The 16,948-nt window shown below is 36.6% G+C and overlaps 1 protein-coding gene across 1 annotated transcript; it reads left to right on the forward strand.

Annotated features, from left to right (window-relative positions):
* Positions 1-5,420: 5,420 nt before the first annotated feature.
* On the forward strand, positions 5,421-6,377 carry LOC101714712 (olfactory receptor 4F3/4F16/4F29). Its single transcript, XM_021244587.2, has one exon. It carries the CDS (start codon positions 5,445-5,447, stop codon positions 6,375-6,377), a length of 933 nt encoding a protein of 310 aa, XP_021100246.2. The 5' UTR covers positions 5,421-5,444.
* Positions 6,378-16,948: the final 10,571 nt, after the last annotated feature.

Here is a 16,948-nt window from a genome sequence, read left to right on the forward strand (position 1 = left end):
TCACTGGATGAAATTCTATCTCCTTCAGGTCCACCCTTCTTGAAGTTTACACCCACTATACCTGGCCTCCCACCACACAATACAGACCCCATGATCTTCCTGGTCTGAACTTGAGCTTATCAGGTGATTTCAGATCTCTGGCCAGGTTTCACACTCTCCAAGCTTGGCTCCCAAGGCTGTCACTCACTTTAAGTAACACTTTTAGCCCTGGAGCAAATTCTTCTCCTAGGTGTTGGTCTCATATTCAATTAGGTCAGTTTTTTGGTTGTCACCTGTATGACCTTGTGCCGTGGGGCTTGCAAGGGACTGTTTGTGTTGGGGCTAAGGCAAGGCCTGTCTCATCACTCACAAATGTCCAAGGCTGCAATGTCAGCAGCAAGATGGGGTAGTGGGGCAGATTCATTCTTTATAGCTAAATAATATTCCATTGTATATGTGTACCACATTTTCCTTACCATTTAATCTACTGGTAGGAAGCTAGATTGATTTCAAATCTTACCTATTTCTTTGACAGGCTGACATAATTATCTTTAGCTATATATTTAGGACAACTGTATTATATAGTGGATCTTCTTTTAGTTTTTAAAGAACCTTTATACTGTTCTGAATATTGACTATATTAAGTTATACTCTTATCAACATTTCTTTTCTCCACATCCTCATTAGGTATGAAATTTTTTGTTTCTTTGATAATAACCATTCTAACTGAGCAACACATATTTCTAAAATAACTATTAAGAAGTACTGACTATGTGTTCTACCACTGCTTGCTCATCTTTGCTGATCTGGCTAAGGGAGCGTGTGTGGTGATATTGAAGTTAGTTTAGTTCTTTCTAAGAAGAATTAACATGCAGTACTAACATCTGAAGAATGATGACCATAATAGAAACAAAGGAAAAGATCAGAGGACTGTGCAAGAAAAATGTTATAACTTCTTTATTAAATATGGTCAAGGAAGGGTTTTCTGGAAAAGTACAGTTATGGAAACTTTATGACATAGTAGTTTCTTTCCACTGCAATAATGAACACTATAATTTGACAGTCTATCAGATGGAAACCCTTGGTAGTCTGAGATCCTGAATTTGGAGCCTTGTGGAATTGCAAAACATTTAGAAAACTGCAGAAATTGCCAAACTGAAAGAGAGTTTTATGTTTTGTGGTTTCTCATTTCCTGTGTCCTCATTGAAGAGCCTGCTTTGGCTATGAAATCTTTAGTCAGTTCCAGGAGAAGAGTCACTTTTTTCCTTCCACCTGTGTTTACAAAGTCTTCTAAATAGTTGGATTTTTCATCATGTACTTTATTTTGAATGAAACATATTCCTATGCACTGATGTAGGACACCATTATATTTGTTACAGAAAAGCTGTCTTTTCCTTTCTGTTCTATTGTCCTTTTTTATTCCCTGGGTGAAAATCAGGGTGGAGAGCCAGGGATTTAGCTCAGTGGTTCTGGCACCTGCCTCACAAACTGAGGACCCAAGTTCAATCCCTGGTACCAAAAAAAAATTTTTTTTAAAGCTTTAAAAATAAATAAATAAATAAAAAATTTAAAAATAAAAGAAAATCAGGGTGGACTCTAAGTTATAATTCCCTGGAAAATCCAATCAACTAAGGACTAATTATTCCCCAGACAGAACTATCATTTGGTCAGCTATATTGCAGGTTGCTAATTAGAATCTTTTACCTCACACACACAAAGATATAACATAAGGCTCTTTGTTTTGCAAAAGGTTACAGTCCTAGGCAGAACATGAAATTATCTTCTTCTGAATCTAGAAAAGTTTTCACCTCAAGTGCTCTCATTTTACACATATAAATGTTTTACACTTTAGCACATTATTCATTGATCCATCCTATATTTTGCTAGTAGATCTGCCTCTAAGATCACTCAATAGTTGTTTTCTCTTTAATTTCACCAATAATTTAGTTCTTACTTGACATATCTGTTACATATGTGTTTGGGAGGGGTATGGAGAAGAATATCAAATGAGCAGGTATGTTTTGCTAACAGAATCTGGGATGATTCCTTTGGAGAAGACACTAAAGCTGGGTCTTGACAGAATGGCAGAAATTTGATCAGCGGAAAGTATTCCAGATGGAAGAAACAGTATGATATTTCATCCTTTCTAGTCCATATTTCTTTCTACATCCCTACTTTACATTTCCTTTTAATTTTTCATGATAAATTGTTAAGTTGTATAATGCATTTTTGTGGGGAGGGGTTCAAATTCTAATTTCTGTCACTTAATTCTTAGCATAACTTAAACAACTGCCTACTCTTCGCTTTAAGAATTATAGCTCTCCTATGATTGAAGCTTAAATTTTATTTAAATTCTGAGACAGGGTCTTCCTATGTTGCCCAAGATGGTCTTGAACTTGAGGTCATCCTGCCTCAGCCTCCTGAGTAGCTGGGATTGCAAATTTAAGCATTGTATGTTTTCTGAAAAATTGAAGAAATTGGTCTGCCATCTGAGGAGAACAGACTCTAATTCAGGTAAGAGAGAGTTCTGATTCTCACTGCCTTTCGTTGAAAACAGGATTGAAGATTTCAGTTTTGAATATGAACAATTTCTAGGCCTCAGAGAAAATTTATGTGTTTTTCTTTCCTTATTCTTTTTTTTTTTTTTTTGATGCAACCAAATGAAGGGACTGTGAGACAGAAAATACTTCAATTCCCAGGAGAAACTATGCCATAGGCATCTAAGATTACATAGGCAATACTTCACAAATTGAGTGCTAAATTTTAATATCACTTTCTCTAGTGGCCAAGGTGCAGAATGATACTTAGGGCGGTGTAGCAGTGTAGAATATCCAGGAAATACCACAGTTTAGAATACATATATAGCTAAAATAAAAATATGATGATAGTTGCATTAATATAAACCCAAGATACTGCATTAACCAATGTCTGCTAACACCTCTTGTAGAACTGGCTTGGTATATAAATGGTTTATTTTAGAGGAGTCTGGGAAGGATAATTCTGAATCTAGGAGCTTGGAGGACAAGAGATTAGTGAGAGAATGACATACTAGTACAGGCTTTGGGGCTAAAGGGAGTGCAATGAGTATTTAAGAAGGAGTAGGTGGTATTATGATGAGAGGTGGCAGGGGAGGTGGCAGTGAGGGATTAAACACGGATCCCAGCTAGGGAGGCGAGTCACCGGTTTGGGGCGGGACTGAGTCCTCATTCAGGCCCACATGCAACCTGCACCCCGCCTGGCTGCATGAACACCTGCTGCCTCGCCTGCCTCCTGTGGTCCATCCGGTCAGCTGTGATCCTCCTGAAGTCCCTATGCTGTTCTATTATTGTTGGTCCCCTCGCGCGACAACAGCAACCTTTTTAAATTATTGTTAAAAGATTAACTGGCGATTAAAAAAAAAAACCAAGACACACATCATCTGTAAAATTCAGTTGAGCACCCTGATCCTTAGGCCCCTAAAAATTATATTTGACTTTAGGTTGTCAGTGACTTAAAGAGTGGTATAATGGGGCCGGGGATGTAGCTCAGTGGAGCCGCCCCTGCCTCACAAGCGCAGGGTCCCCAGTTCGATCCCCCGGTAGCAAAAAAAAAAAAAAAAAAAAGGTGGTATAATGAAGAATACCTGGAAAGTGGAGTCTACTTGTTCTTGAATTTTGCTTTCTTCTTCTTTTATTGTACTGAGAATTAAATGCAGAACCTTTCAATTGAGGGTACATTTTCGGCTATTTTGTATTATTTCAGAAGAATCTTGTGAAATTGCCTATTTGCCACACTGGGCTGAAACTTGTTTGGTAAAAAGGGGTTTTTTTGTTTGTTTGTTTGTTTTGTTTTGTTTTGAACCCTGGATCGAACTCGAGTCCTTGCACTTGCGGGGCAGGGGACGGAACCACTGAGCTAAATCCCCGGCCCTCGAACTTGTAATTCTCCTGCCTCATTTTTCCAGAGCGCTGGGACACTTTTAGGTGTGCAACACCATAACCTGCTTTGAATACTTGTCTTTAAGAGAATGATGTGCACAACAGAAAATTTATAAAATAAAATTAGAAAGAAGAGAATATCCACTCATACTTCCTTCACAGAAAGATAGCTGCTGTTAAAATTTTGTTGTTTCCTTCAGATCTTTAAATTCACTCACAGTCTTTAAGCAATTGAAATAATTTGGCTTTAATTTAATACTTACTTGTCCAGAATTAGGAATTCTTTGAATGTCTTTGAATCTTTATTTTCTAACTTATAAACTATGAATTATTCTTCACTGGTGATTTTGCAAAAAAAATATACAAAACATATTTAGAGGTTGAAATTTTTTTAAATCAAATTAATTTTATCAAATTTGATATTTCAATCCTGAAGAAAATTACTAATAAAAGAAAATAAAGGGCAGAACTTATGGTAGAATAAAACTTGAATAAATTATCTTAGTAGAGCTTATGTGAGACAATATGAACATTATTAATTCCAGTAAGTTTATAACACAGAGGGCTTATTATAAGGACCCGGATAATTCAGGAGCTGAATTTAAAGAGAAGATGATCATCATTGAAATTGAAATCTGAGCTGAAAGATTAGGTTCATTAGATTTTCTTAAATGCATAAATATCTGTAATGAGAAAGAAATCAAGGAAGAAAACAAAATACAAAGATAGATTTAGGAGGCACAATAGATAAAACAAATAGTACTTACAGAAGGATAAAAAGAACTGACTCAAGTGGGAAGAATAAAAGACCAGAGGATGGAGAAAAGTATTCTAAAAGGTCTTCTTAATTAGCGTTGGGAAAATGTAAGGAGGGGAATACAACGTACTGCTGAGAGAAATAGTTGACTTCTTATTTCAAAATAAGAGTAGAACAATGTGTAACTGGAAAATGGATAGTAAACATGAAATGAATATTATACTAGGCCTTCTATATTAAAGGATAATAAAATGAGTAGTATCTGCAACCAACAAAAATTTAAAAGAAGTATTATTTTTGTATATGACATAATTGTAAACCTACAGAACTTAAAAATTTCCAGTAAAAAAACTCCAGAAAGTAGGCTATATATAACAGACAAAAATAAATCCTTCCTTCTATTTTAGCATATTTTCATTCTCTGGGATTTTTTCAAGTAAAAATTAGGAAGTAGAAGCCTCTGTACATCCTCATATACCTTTCCTTAAACTCTTAGGTGCCTTGGTTTATATTTCTCTCTTCTTGGTTATATACCAGAGCTCAAACAAAATTTGAAGTGATCAAGTGGTCTCAAAGATCTAGGCATGAAAAGAATCTGGGGATACTCCATTGTTACTCTTGGACTGTGTAAACTCTATTTGTTAAAAAAGGCAAGATGATCTTCAATTTTTGATATTTGTGTCATTACTCTATAAACAGGACATCCCATTCAATGTAAAAATTACATTTGTCTGCTTTCTGTGTTCTTGAAGGAACAGTAGCTTTTGGATGAGCCTTCCCAAGGAAAGTTGATGGATGCAGGAAATCACTCGGTGGTGTCTGAATTTTTGCTGATGGGACTCACCAGTTCTTGGGAAATTCAGATTCTCCTTTTCCTGTTTTTCACAATATTTTATGTGGCAAGCATGCTGGGAAACCTTCTCATTGTGCTCACAATCATCTCAGATCATCACTTACATTCCCCAATGTACTTCTTGCTGGCAAATCTCTCCTTTATCGATACAGGTGTGTCAAGCATCACAACTCCAAAGATGATTTATGACCTCTTCAGAAAATGTAAAGTCATCTCCTTGAAAGGGTGCATCATTCAGATGTTCTTTATCCACACTGTTGGAGGTACAGAGATGGTGCTGCTGATAGTCATGGCCTATGACAGATACACTGCCATCTGCAAGCCCCTCCACTACCTGACCATCATGAGTCCGAGGATGTGCATTTGTCTCCTGGCTGTTGCTTGGATCATTGGGTTCATCCACTCTCTAGGCCAGCTGGCTTTTGTTGTAAACTTACCCTTCTGTGGAGCCAACAAGATGGATAGCTTCTATTGTGATTTTCCTCGGTTCATCAAACTTGCATGTGTAGACTCCTATAGACTGGAGTTCCTGGTCATGGTCAATAGTGGTTTCATCTCCATGGGCACCTTCTTCATCTTGATTGTGTCCTACATCTTTGTTTTGGTCACAGTTTGGAAACACTCTTCAGGTGGTTTATCCAAGGCACTCTCCACTCTCTCAGCTCACATCACTGTGGTAGTTTTCTTCTTCGGTCCTTGCATTATTGTCTATGTGTGGCCATTTCCTACCTTACCTATAGATAAATTTTTAGCTATCTTTTATGTCATTATCACACCTTTTATGAATCCTGTCATCTATACGTTTAGAAATAAGGAGATGAAGGTGGCAATGAGGAGATTGTTAAGGCTTTGTTTCAACAAGAATCCTTAAAGGCACACTCCAAGATACTCAGGTTAAGATTGTTTATTCTTGAAAATTAATTTTTTAAAATGTTTTACACGTCTTTTTAATTCAGTTTTCAAAGTCTCCTGTGAACTCTCTCTCAAGGACTGTTTTGATCTAATCAAATTTTGTGCTCACTTTGGCAGCACATATACTAAAATTGATCTAATCAGACTTCCTGCAGGAATTCTTTCTCTAAGGATTTTGAAAATATCAAGGAGGTGTTAGTTCAGCCTTGGAATGTTGCGTTTATTACTGGAGGCCATGCCTGTTACAGAAGACTTCAATGATGGTGATTTCTGAAACTTCACGTAACAGCACGCATTCCATTAACACCCACTTTGGGGACAGCTCTCTTACACTGATTCTGAAGGACAAATCTCCTCTAATCCACATATGTACCTCTATTTATGCTGCCTGAGTTTCTCAGTGTCTATGTACCTGGAGATAATCAATTATTCATAAACATGCAAAAAGCTCTACTTTATGTGAATTATATTTATAACTAATTAAAAGTGTGGAAGTTAATAAAGATAATGCATTTCAAATCTACAAATGAAAAGGTACAAAGATACATCTCAAGAAGTACATTACCTTACTTTGCTTGTGATAAAGTAGACATTTTATTATTACTATTATTATTACTATTATTATTATTATTATTAGACACTGGAGATTGCATCTAGCATCTTCTCACTGACCTGCATCTTCAGCCCTACTTTGTTTATAAATTTTTTTTAAAATTGTGTCATTGTCTTGCTGAGTTTTTACACTGTTCAAGATGAATTTGTACTTATGGTCTTTCTGCCCCAGCCTCCCAGGTTTTAAGAATTATAGGAGTGGGCCACCATTTCCAGAATTATGCTATTCATAAATACTAAAAAATGACTGTTTAAGTAGAGTATTCCTTGTTCCCACTGTTACATTATGAGTAGGAGCAAGTATCATTTGAATACAGTATTATTTAAGTGTGGATTATACAGTGTTTAAGGAACTGATCTGCCCTCCATGAGCTGCGGAATATCCTGCAGCCCTCAGTCTAATGGCAGAAAAAGACTCTTAGTAAGATTGAGAGAACAATGTTGAAGGTTGAAATTCATATTTTAACTAGACATTTTCCTATCCCTTGTAAAAATTTTCCACCTCTGTAAAAATGTTATATTAGATCCTTTTGCACTTGAAGATAGATAGCTTGGCACTCCTGCTATGCAGTTCTTGCAGTTATACATTCAAAATTCCATCTCAGGATGTTCCATGATAATATCATGTATAGGAGAATTTCCACATATAACTTGCATTAAACTTGTTTTCTTCCCTTTAGAAACCTGGTTATCTTGTACTCACTTTGGTGGCATATATATTGAAAAAAGAAACCTAGCTTGCTCGCTTTGTTCCTTTCTTTTGTTCTTTCTTTTTTTATTTGGGACAGAGTAGCTAGGTAGTTCAGGCCAGTCTTGAACTCACTATGTAGCCCAGGCTGGCCTCAAACTCACTGTGATTCTCGTCCCTAAGCTTTCTGAGTGCTGGAATTATAGGGGTGAGCCACCAGACCTGGCAGAAACCTAGTTTTCCTTACTTCTTTGCTACCTTGGTGATGTCATCAAGCCTGGGTGAATCCTAGGTTCAGTCCATGTTTGCTGAAATCCTGTCATTTAAACATTTTTTTATTCTTTAAAAATTTTTTGTGATGCTGGGGATCAATTAAGTATATTAAAGAAAATTGAAAGACTATATAGAAATATTTGATCATATCTGAAGAATATTTTTATTAATGCCATTGACAAAGATGTATTTGTATATTTCAGTTCAGGGACTAATAAAATCAGAAATATGAGTCTTTCTTATAAAGATGGATAAGAGGTCTGCCTATCTACCTACAGTGAAGACTAAACAAAAATTTTAAAGCAAATATAAATTCATCAATGTTATGATCCAATAAACAGTGCTATCAGTTGCTAAACTATTTTTGAAGAAAGTGGAATACTCTTGATTCCTATCGATTGAGACTTTTGCTTTTCTGTTATTGTTTTAGTTGTATGATTTGTCAACCTGAATAATTAACACCCAACTAAAATGGCTAGCGTTGTTCTGGTTGTGGAAGACCCACCCTAGGGTTGATTGTTGTCAAGAATGCTATAAAAGGGAGACAAAGAAGGAAGATTTGCTTCTGTCTTCTTCAGAGGAGCCCCAGTCTTCACTTTCACATTGCACCTCATCTCCTGGCTTCCAGCGCAGACTCTTCAGCCTTCCAGTGGAGACTGTTTGGCCTTCTGGCACAGACTCCTCAGCCTTCAGGCACAGAGCCTTTGGACCCCTGACGTAAGACACTCTATGGAGCTCCAGACCTTCAATGGGATCCTTTGGACCATGGAGAAGGTACTCCACTAGTCTATGTCAGACATACAAATGAGTTACCAGATGGCTTTCCTTAACTGAGATCTTATGCATGCAAGACATGATGAAGAAATGTGATCGCTTTTAAATCTGAATCATTACCCAAGGACTAGCTTTGAAGGTTGGTACAGGAAAAAAGTTAAGAGTAGAAAGGCTGGGTAGCAAAGAGACAGTCCACAAGAATGGCCAATAGAACTGAGAAAAGGAGAAATACAGTTGGACACTAATTTACCTACTTTATAATCTCTTAAAGACCAAAGAAGAGAAAATGATACAAATATCAGCATATCTGGAAACTTAGCTCTTGCCTTCAACTCTTCAGACTTCTTGAGTACTGAGTATCCATCCCTTAGTGATAGTCTCTGAGTGGCATCCAGGGGGACACTTACTTGCTTTGAGGCATCCCTCCTGGAAGGAGTCCCCTCACAAGACTGTTGTTACCTGGAAATCTTCTGCTTTAAATTCTATAATGCTATCTTCATTTCTATGAAACTGGAAAACATTTACATGATAATTTTTACTTTGAAAATTTGAAAAAATATAGAAGATCAAGAGAAAGGGGAGCACTAAAAATGTGTTCAAATGTTGCTTCAGGCTGTAAACAAACAGCTCACAAAGGAGAAATAACACTACCAGGTTTGGAGTGAAGTAATTGGGAAATTTCAGTTGATGACAACAGAAGGCACTATATTATATTTTGCCAAATTAAAGCCTTATTTATGTTTTCACCCTTTCTACTTTGTCAGAAACACTGATCAAGGTTTTGTCTTTTCTAATCCTTTTTAGACTACTGATTTAAAGAGAAAAATTTTAAAAGAAGCCAATTCTGTAGACACCTTCAGAGTTTAGTTTTATAATAAAAACTGTTTGAAAAATTAGACCTTTACATTCCTGAGGATAAACATGTAATATTTTACCTTATTTTGCTCAGTTCAATTGTTCAGAAGATCAAAATGGTAAAGACAACATAAAATTTAACATTTTAATACTGATGTTGTACACTGTTTTACTTAACACTTTGGGGAAGTAACTGTCTCTGACATCAACTCAAGACACTTTTGTTTCTAATGTAATCGATTTTTGTAATGGCAGTCAGCAAATAAAGGGATGCGTATTATTCAAAAAAAAATGTGTTCAGGACCAGTTCCTTAACTTCATCTTTCATTCAGCACATGTCAGTTCTTTATCAATTTGAGAGGTTTGAAAATTCATTCACTTCCTGGGTTTCCTCCTTTTTAATATAATGCAGAAATTCTTCTTTGCAAAAAGGAAATCTTTCATCCTCTGTGAATATGAAGAAGTTGTTGGCAGTGCACTCAGATGTTTGATATTCTTGAATTTACTAAAAACAAATAATATTCTAATCATCTCAATTCCTTTAGCCTTTCCTCTTAGAACCCATATTCTAGTTGTTTATCTGTTACTCTTGCTTAATCACCCCATTTCACCACCAAACATCTCTTTGTACTGACCTAGAAAAAATTATAGTAAATTATTTTAAAACATAAAAACTAGAAGATTGATTGCTGGCTGTTAAATATTGCACATTCAGTTTCCTACTTTTTCTTCATTCTTCCATCATCTAACTGCATTTTATACTGTAATATTTTTGTTTGGGATAAGTTAGATGTCCAGAAGTTTTTCTTCTCATCCAGTTTGTAATCACTTTCCATCTTGATTCCATAAAACAGGGGTTTCAATTTGGAAAATTGCACATATAGCTAATATCTAATAAACTTTCTCCTCTTTATATCTTATCTCTTTTTAAAAAGTAAATCTGACAACAAGCATTTAGGAAATTAAAAAGCATATTTGTCTTCATTTTTGGTGCTAATAAAATTCCCTAAAGACTCCTGGGCACAGTTAAAACTTAACCTGCACTGTAGCTCTGTCCTGAATCAAGGTCCAGAGCCCACACTCTGTACCCTCATCATTGGATCTTTAAGTCATTTCTAAATCCTAGTTAAGAACTATGATGCTTTTTCTATATATATATAATGATTCATATTTATTTTTCTGCTGTAATCATCATCTCATTTCACTACCATCACCTCTTTTTCTGCTACCAAGCCAAAGTTTAATTCAGGTACGCAAAAAGCAAATGACTACATGAGTCTTCTTTGCTGCTGAAGCATATCTAGTATAGTATCTTCTGAACATCATGAACTTAATGGCTTCTTCCTTCATAGCTATTGAAAAATTATTCTGAAGCACTCAGAGGTATAGAAAATGTTCGATATATAGAAAAGTTAGCTAATTAACTGCACTGAAGGATGGTTCCTACATGAAGCTATAATGATCTGGTACTGTAAAAATAAATTCAATTAGTCAGGGAGGTTGTCTTTTTTCTATTCATTAAATTTATTGGTACATTTTAGGTATACAAAATGATGACATTCATAATTGGGAATTTGTAACTTTACATGATATATCTGGGTACTTATTTTTCCCCTTTCCCTGCCCTCCCTTCACCCCCTCTGCCCCTCCCTATTTACAAAGACTTTGTTTCCATTTCTTCCTTTTCTCATATTTATTCCTTTCCCCTCTTTCCTTTCCCCTACCCCTTCCTTTTCCCCTTCCCATTTGGACCTTTTCTTCCTATTTCACACTATCTATTATACATTTTGATCCTTATTTATACTTTCAGTTTCTTAGACCAGCCAAACTAATTGATATTTACACATGTGTGTTCTATTTATTTCACTTAAGAGTATGCCCTCAATGTGCATCAATTTAGATATAAATGTCTCTAGTTTCTCACTCTTTATGGCTGAGTAATACTTTCCTTTATAAAAAAAAATCTTTTTTTATCCTGTCTCCAGTTGATGAGCAATTGGGCTGCTTCCAAGTTTTATTATTACAAACTACTGCTATAAACATGAGTGCACATATACAATGTGGTATGATTTTTTAAATTCTTTTGGGAAAATACTCAGCAGGGGAATACCTCGGTCAAATGGGACCTCTAATCCTAGTTTTTTGAGGTATCTCCATGCTCATTACTATAGTGGTTGTACCAGTCTAAACTCCCACCAACAGTGGAAAAGGGTTCCTTTTTCCCCACTTCCCGGCCAGCATTTGTAATTGGTTGATTTCTTGATAGCAGCCATTCTTTCTGGGGTGAGGGGGAATCTCAGCGTTGTTTTCATTTGCATTTCTCGAATGACCAGTGATGTTGAACATTTTTTCATATGTTTATTTGCTACTTTTACTTCTTTGTCTGAGAAATGTCTGTTCATTTCAGATGCCTATTTTTGGATTGGTTCTTTAAATTTGGGAGGTGTGATTTTTTTTCAAGTTCTTTATATATTCTAGATAGTAGACCTTTGTCTGAGGAACGGCTAGTAAAAATTTTTTCCCACAGTATGGGTTGTCTCTTCACTCTGTGGTTAGTTTCTCTTGCTGTACAGAAGTTTTTCAATAAGATGAGATCCCAGTTGTAGATTTTTGGGGGCTAGTTCACATGCAACTGGGGTTTTGTTCATGAAATCTTTTTCTACACCAATGTCTTCAAGAGTTCTACCTAATCTCTCTTCCAGCCAGTTAACGTTTCTATTTTAATATTTCGATCTTGTTGGGGTCTCCTTGGTGGGAGACTGGAACCTAAAGACAGTATCTGACAAAACTTATAAAAAGAAGGAGCACAGGGGATCAGAGCTCCATGAGGAGTTAAGGCAAGGTTTATTGCTAGTATTCCTTTTTTTATACATTTTTTATCTGGATACATCAATCATTAACAGTTTACAATGCTAGTCAACTAACCACCAGTTAGTTATATCTGTGAGTACCTAAAACATCTAAAGAACCACCTGTGCTCCCTTAATCTTAGTGCCTCTTATCTAAATCATCTTCATTACTTAAAGCTTGTAAAGAATTAGCTACTCTTATCTATTCTTATGCCAAGCAAATATCTGAGAGTCTCAAGGGACCACGTGGAAGGAACACTGTGGGAATAACAAATAGCTTTCTGAAGTTATCTTTAACTTCTCTATCTGGGCTTGCCACAGACATCAGGACAATCTGTCTTCCCAAGGCTGTCAGAGAACTTCTCCCATCCTCCACAATTCACCCTTCTTTAAATTATTGTATATGTAGGAGGCGTTCTTTTCCAAAGAGCAAGCATAGCAGTAGCAGTAGCATGTAAATGAGATTGAATTATTTGTCTTTGGAGGACACAGTATCCTATAACAAAAATGCAAATAAAAATCAATAAATCCATTAGCCTGCTCCCCATGCTATGGGTTAAACTTTGAATCATTCCTCATGGGCCCAAAACACTTAATCAATCAGCTATATAATCAGCTAAAGTAGCGAGAGAAGTATCAGGGAGTTGTTTATTGAAAGTATCAAATATTTCTCATTGGAGCTCCTTTACATCCAGGGTAAAATTTCCCCTTAAATTTTGTAAATGAAATGTAATTTGGTCCCATGTATATTTACTGTCATTAAATTTTGCAGGAGTTATGCAAAATTGAGAATTCCAATCGCATTTTAACATTGACGCTGCATATCCATCACTTGATCTCCAAGCCATTTTAACCCATATTGTAATTCACCAATTTGTTCATATATATCTTTGTCTATAGAAGTTTGCATGGCCCAGAGTTGGTGTGAATCTTTTTGCCAATTTTGTATAAATTCAGTATTTTTGATACTCTGTTGTAACGCAAATCCTGCTACTGCTGCAGTGGCACAAATAGCAATAAATCCTAATATTCCTAAAATTACCCATTCTATGAAACACTTGGATTGATGTATCAAACGTTTTAACAAGCAGTGGGCAAGCCCTGCCATAGGTCCCTCCTCCCATTGTCTTTCTAAATTTACAGGGACCCATATACCCATGTGATTTCAAAATCAACAATGACACATTAGAGAGATTAATATCAAGATTAGGATGAACACAAGCACGTAAAGTACAATTATAACAGATAACAGCTTTCAAGTTTTCATTGATTTTCAATTTTCCCGAAGCTAATACATAAGGTAATTGAACACAGGCAGCAATTGGAATGTCCTTTTCTTTACAGAATTGATATTGTAAGGAGCTCTGTTTATTTCCTGAAAAGTTGCCAGTCCATAATTCAAGAGGTTGTGTAGCTGCAGCCAATTTCCATAGCTCCCATTGTTCTGGTCCCAAAGAAGCATTATTCAAAACAATCCTGGGGCCGGGGATTTAGCTCAGTGGTTTCGCCGCCTGCTGCGCAAGTGCAAGGACCAGAGTTCGATCCCTGGTACAAAAAAAAAAAAAAATCCTGAGTCGAGGGGGAGAAAGTCCACTATCATGTCATGCTGTAAGACCTTCAGGATGATTTCTATCCAAAGAGTCAGTGGTTCGAGTCCAACTAACTTGTGTAACATAATCACATGACAAGGTTTATCATTATCATTACAATTATTTAAAAACATTCCTCTTGGACCCCCAATCTATTATAGAATAATTACTTAATGAATATAATTTGCCATGGGGAGATCAGCATCGAGACCACCTAGGCATATGTTTATATACATAGTTTTGATAAGAAAACCCTTTACACACTGGATAGGACCCTCCTTTTAAATTATAGGTATATTTATAGGATCTGGCCAATGACATTGCTGTGAACATCCCATAATCATACGAGAACCCAGAACAGGAGGGTGGATGTAAGCCCACCACTGCTCTTGAGTTTTAAAACAAGCAAGATCCTCCCCTAAACAAAGAGGCAGTGACTCATAGCCCAGAGAAATATTGAGAGGAGTTCCCTGCTCAAAGGGAAAGGTGGGAATCCCCGTGCCCCAAGGAGGAGGTAAATAAGTAGATTCATTAGTATAAACTAAGGAGCCAACCTCATTCCATTCTACAATTGCCAATAAAGGTGGATGGGGGACGTAAGCCCAATAGTGATGATCATAAGCACTCACCCCAGTCGAAGCACAAACCATGACAGCCATCCTAGCCAAAAACAGGTTCTCAGGTGTTTGAGGAAGAAGTACGGGTCAATACTTGGCCAGCGCAAAGAGTCAAATGTTTAATCTGGCCCCAGGTGGGAGGATCAACCCGATAGTGAGGACCCCGGAGTTTTTCGGTTTCCCTCGATCTTTAGAGCTGCCATTTCCTGAACCCGAGGTTGGGGCATTTCTCCCTTCAAGGCTGTCTTGATTCCCTTGGGGCTGGGCTACGGGAATTTGAATACCGCTGGCTTCCCTGGGTGTGACTTTCCAAAGATGCAATCATATTTCTGGATTGGATCCATTCTCTAAAGAAACAGAAGCATAGCCTCGACCCTGAATTAATAACTGAGCAGGTTCCCACACATTTTTTTCAAAAGTTTGGACCCGAACTGCTCGGGGAGTCTCCAGAGGAAGCGTGGTCTCCTGAAAATGTAATTCTGCTTTAGTTAATATTTCCCCTTGTGGTAAGTTCAAAAAATTTAAAATAAACAGCCATATTTAATAATTCTTGTGGTGATTGTAACATTTTAAATAACTTTCTTCTATATTCCTTTTGATTAATATGTGTATTTGCTATCAAATCCTCTACCTTTTCTGTGTATGCCCCATATGCCCCCTTCTTTAATTTATGTAATTGCAATTTAAGAGTTCTATGGGCTCTTTCTACTATAGCTTGACCTTGAAGATTATATGGAATTCCTGTAATGTGTTGGATCTTCCACTGTTCACAAAATTGTTGAAATATTTTTGAAGTATAGGCAGGAGCACTATCAGTTTTTAGAATTTGGGGAGTGTCCATAACAGCAAAACAGGCTATTAAATGTTTAATAACATGGCCAGAAGATTCACTGGACATAGCAGAAGCCCACATAAAAGAAGAATAAGTACCTATAGTAACATGAATATAAGCCATTTTACCAAAGGAAGGAAAGTGGGTAACATCCATCTGCCAAAGATTCTTAGGTTGTTTTTCTCTAGGGTTACTACCCATTGGGAGAGGAAGGATATGTAAAGGGTGACAAATAGAACAATGAAGAATAATTTGTTTTGCCTGAGAATAAGGGATCTTATATTTTTGATGTAATCCTCCTGCATTAGTATGTAAATGAATATGTTTATCTTCAGCTGATACAAAAAATACCTTAGTTCTGGTTGTGGAACTGCATAACTCTGTAATCATAAAACCTCCTAGCCCCAACTGTGATTGAATGTGAGTTAATGGATAAAGATGCTTGTTAGTTTGGGGACACTAGATAAAATCTGTAACAGACCTAAAGTTCCAAAGTAAACTACTCAACTCCTTGTTTGCCTGGAACTGATGTTCCAGATGCCACAATCTATAGAACAATCTATAGCCTCGGACTCTGAGCCAGTTGCCTCTCTAAGCTACTTCGCTTTGGGAGTGCTGTCTGGCCAGACTAATAAAGTTCTGTTTTACTTTCCAACTTGTCCGGTGTGTTCCTTCCCAGGTGTTCTTCACTGCAGTCAGCTCCTCGGAGCATTTGATAAGGCCCTCAGTCTTACACTGGTGAGTTTATCAGCTTGTTCATTACCATATGTTAATGGACCAGGCAGTTCTGTATGGGCTCTTATATGAGTAATGTATATTAGAAAGGAACAAGCTCGTAAAAGTTCCTGAAGGAGAGAAAAGAGCTCCAAAAGTACAGGATGTCTTACCATTAAGAAGGAAGTTAAGGGCCAGGGATTTAGCTCAGCGATTCTGCTCCTTGCCTCAAAAGAAGTGTAAGGTCCTGAGTTCGATCCCCAGTACCAAAACAAAACAAAAAAGACAAAAGGAAAGCAATCAATATATTTTTGGTCACATACACCACATAATTAGAGTCTGTAATAATATTAATAGCTAAAGGAAACAACTTTAGAACTTGAATAAGAACATACAATTCATTTTGTCAGGCAGAAGAATATTGAGTAGGAAATATCTCATAATTTTTTTCCCACCATATAGCGGCACAACCCTGTTTAGTACCATCAATAAAGATATTAGGAGCATCAGAAAGAGGGTGTGGTGAAACAACTGATCAACAATCCACTGAGTATGTTTAAAGAATTCCCATATCTTAGCAGAATTGTAATGGTATTGGATTTGACCAAAATATGCATAGTGATAATTGAAATGCTGTGGATAAAGTTAATAAACTAGTAAAATGTTCAGAATTAAAAGGAAAAATTATTACTGCTGGCCCAGCTCCAGTGAGCTGATGGATTTGGGA

The sequence above is a fragment of the Heterocephalus glaber genome, unplaced genomic scaffold (assembly GCF_053883595.1).
Source record: "Heterocephalus glaber isolate CG9 unplaced genomic scaffold, H.glaber_assembly_v1.0 deba00001662, whole genome shotgun sequence".
Taxonomy (NCBI): Eukaryota; Metazoa; Chordata; class Mammalia; order Rodentia; family Bathyergidae; genus Heterocephalus; species Heterocephalus glaber.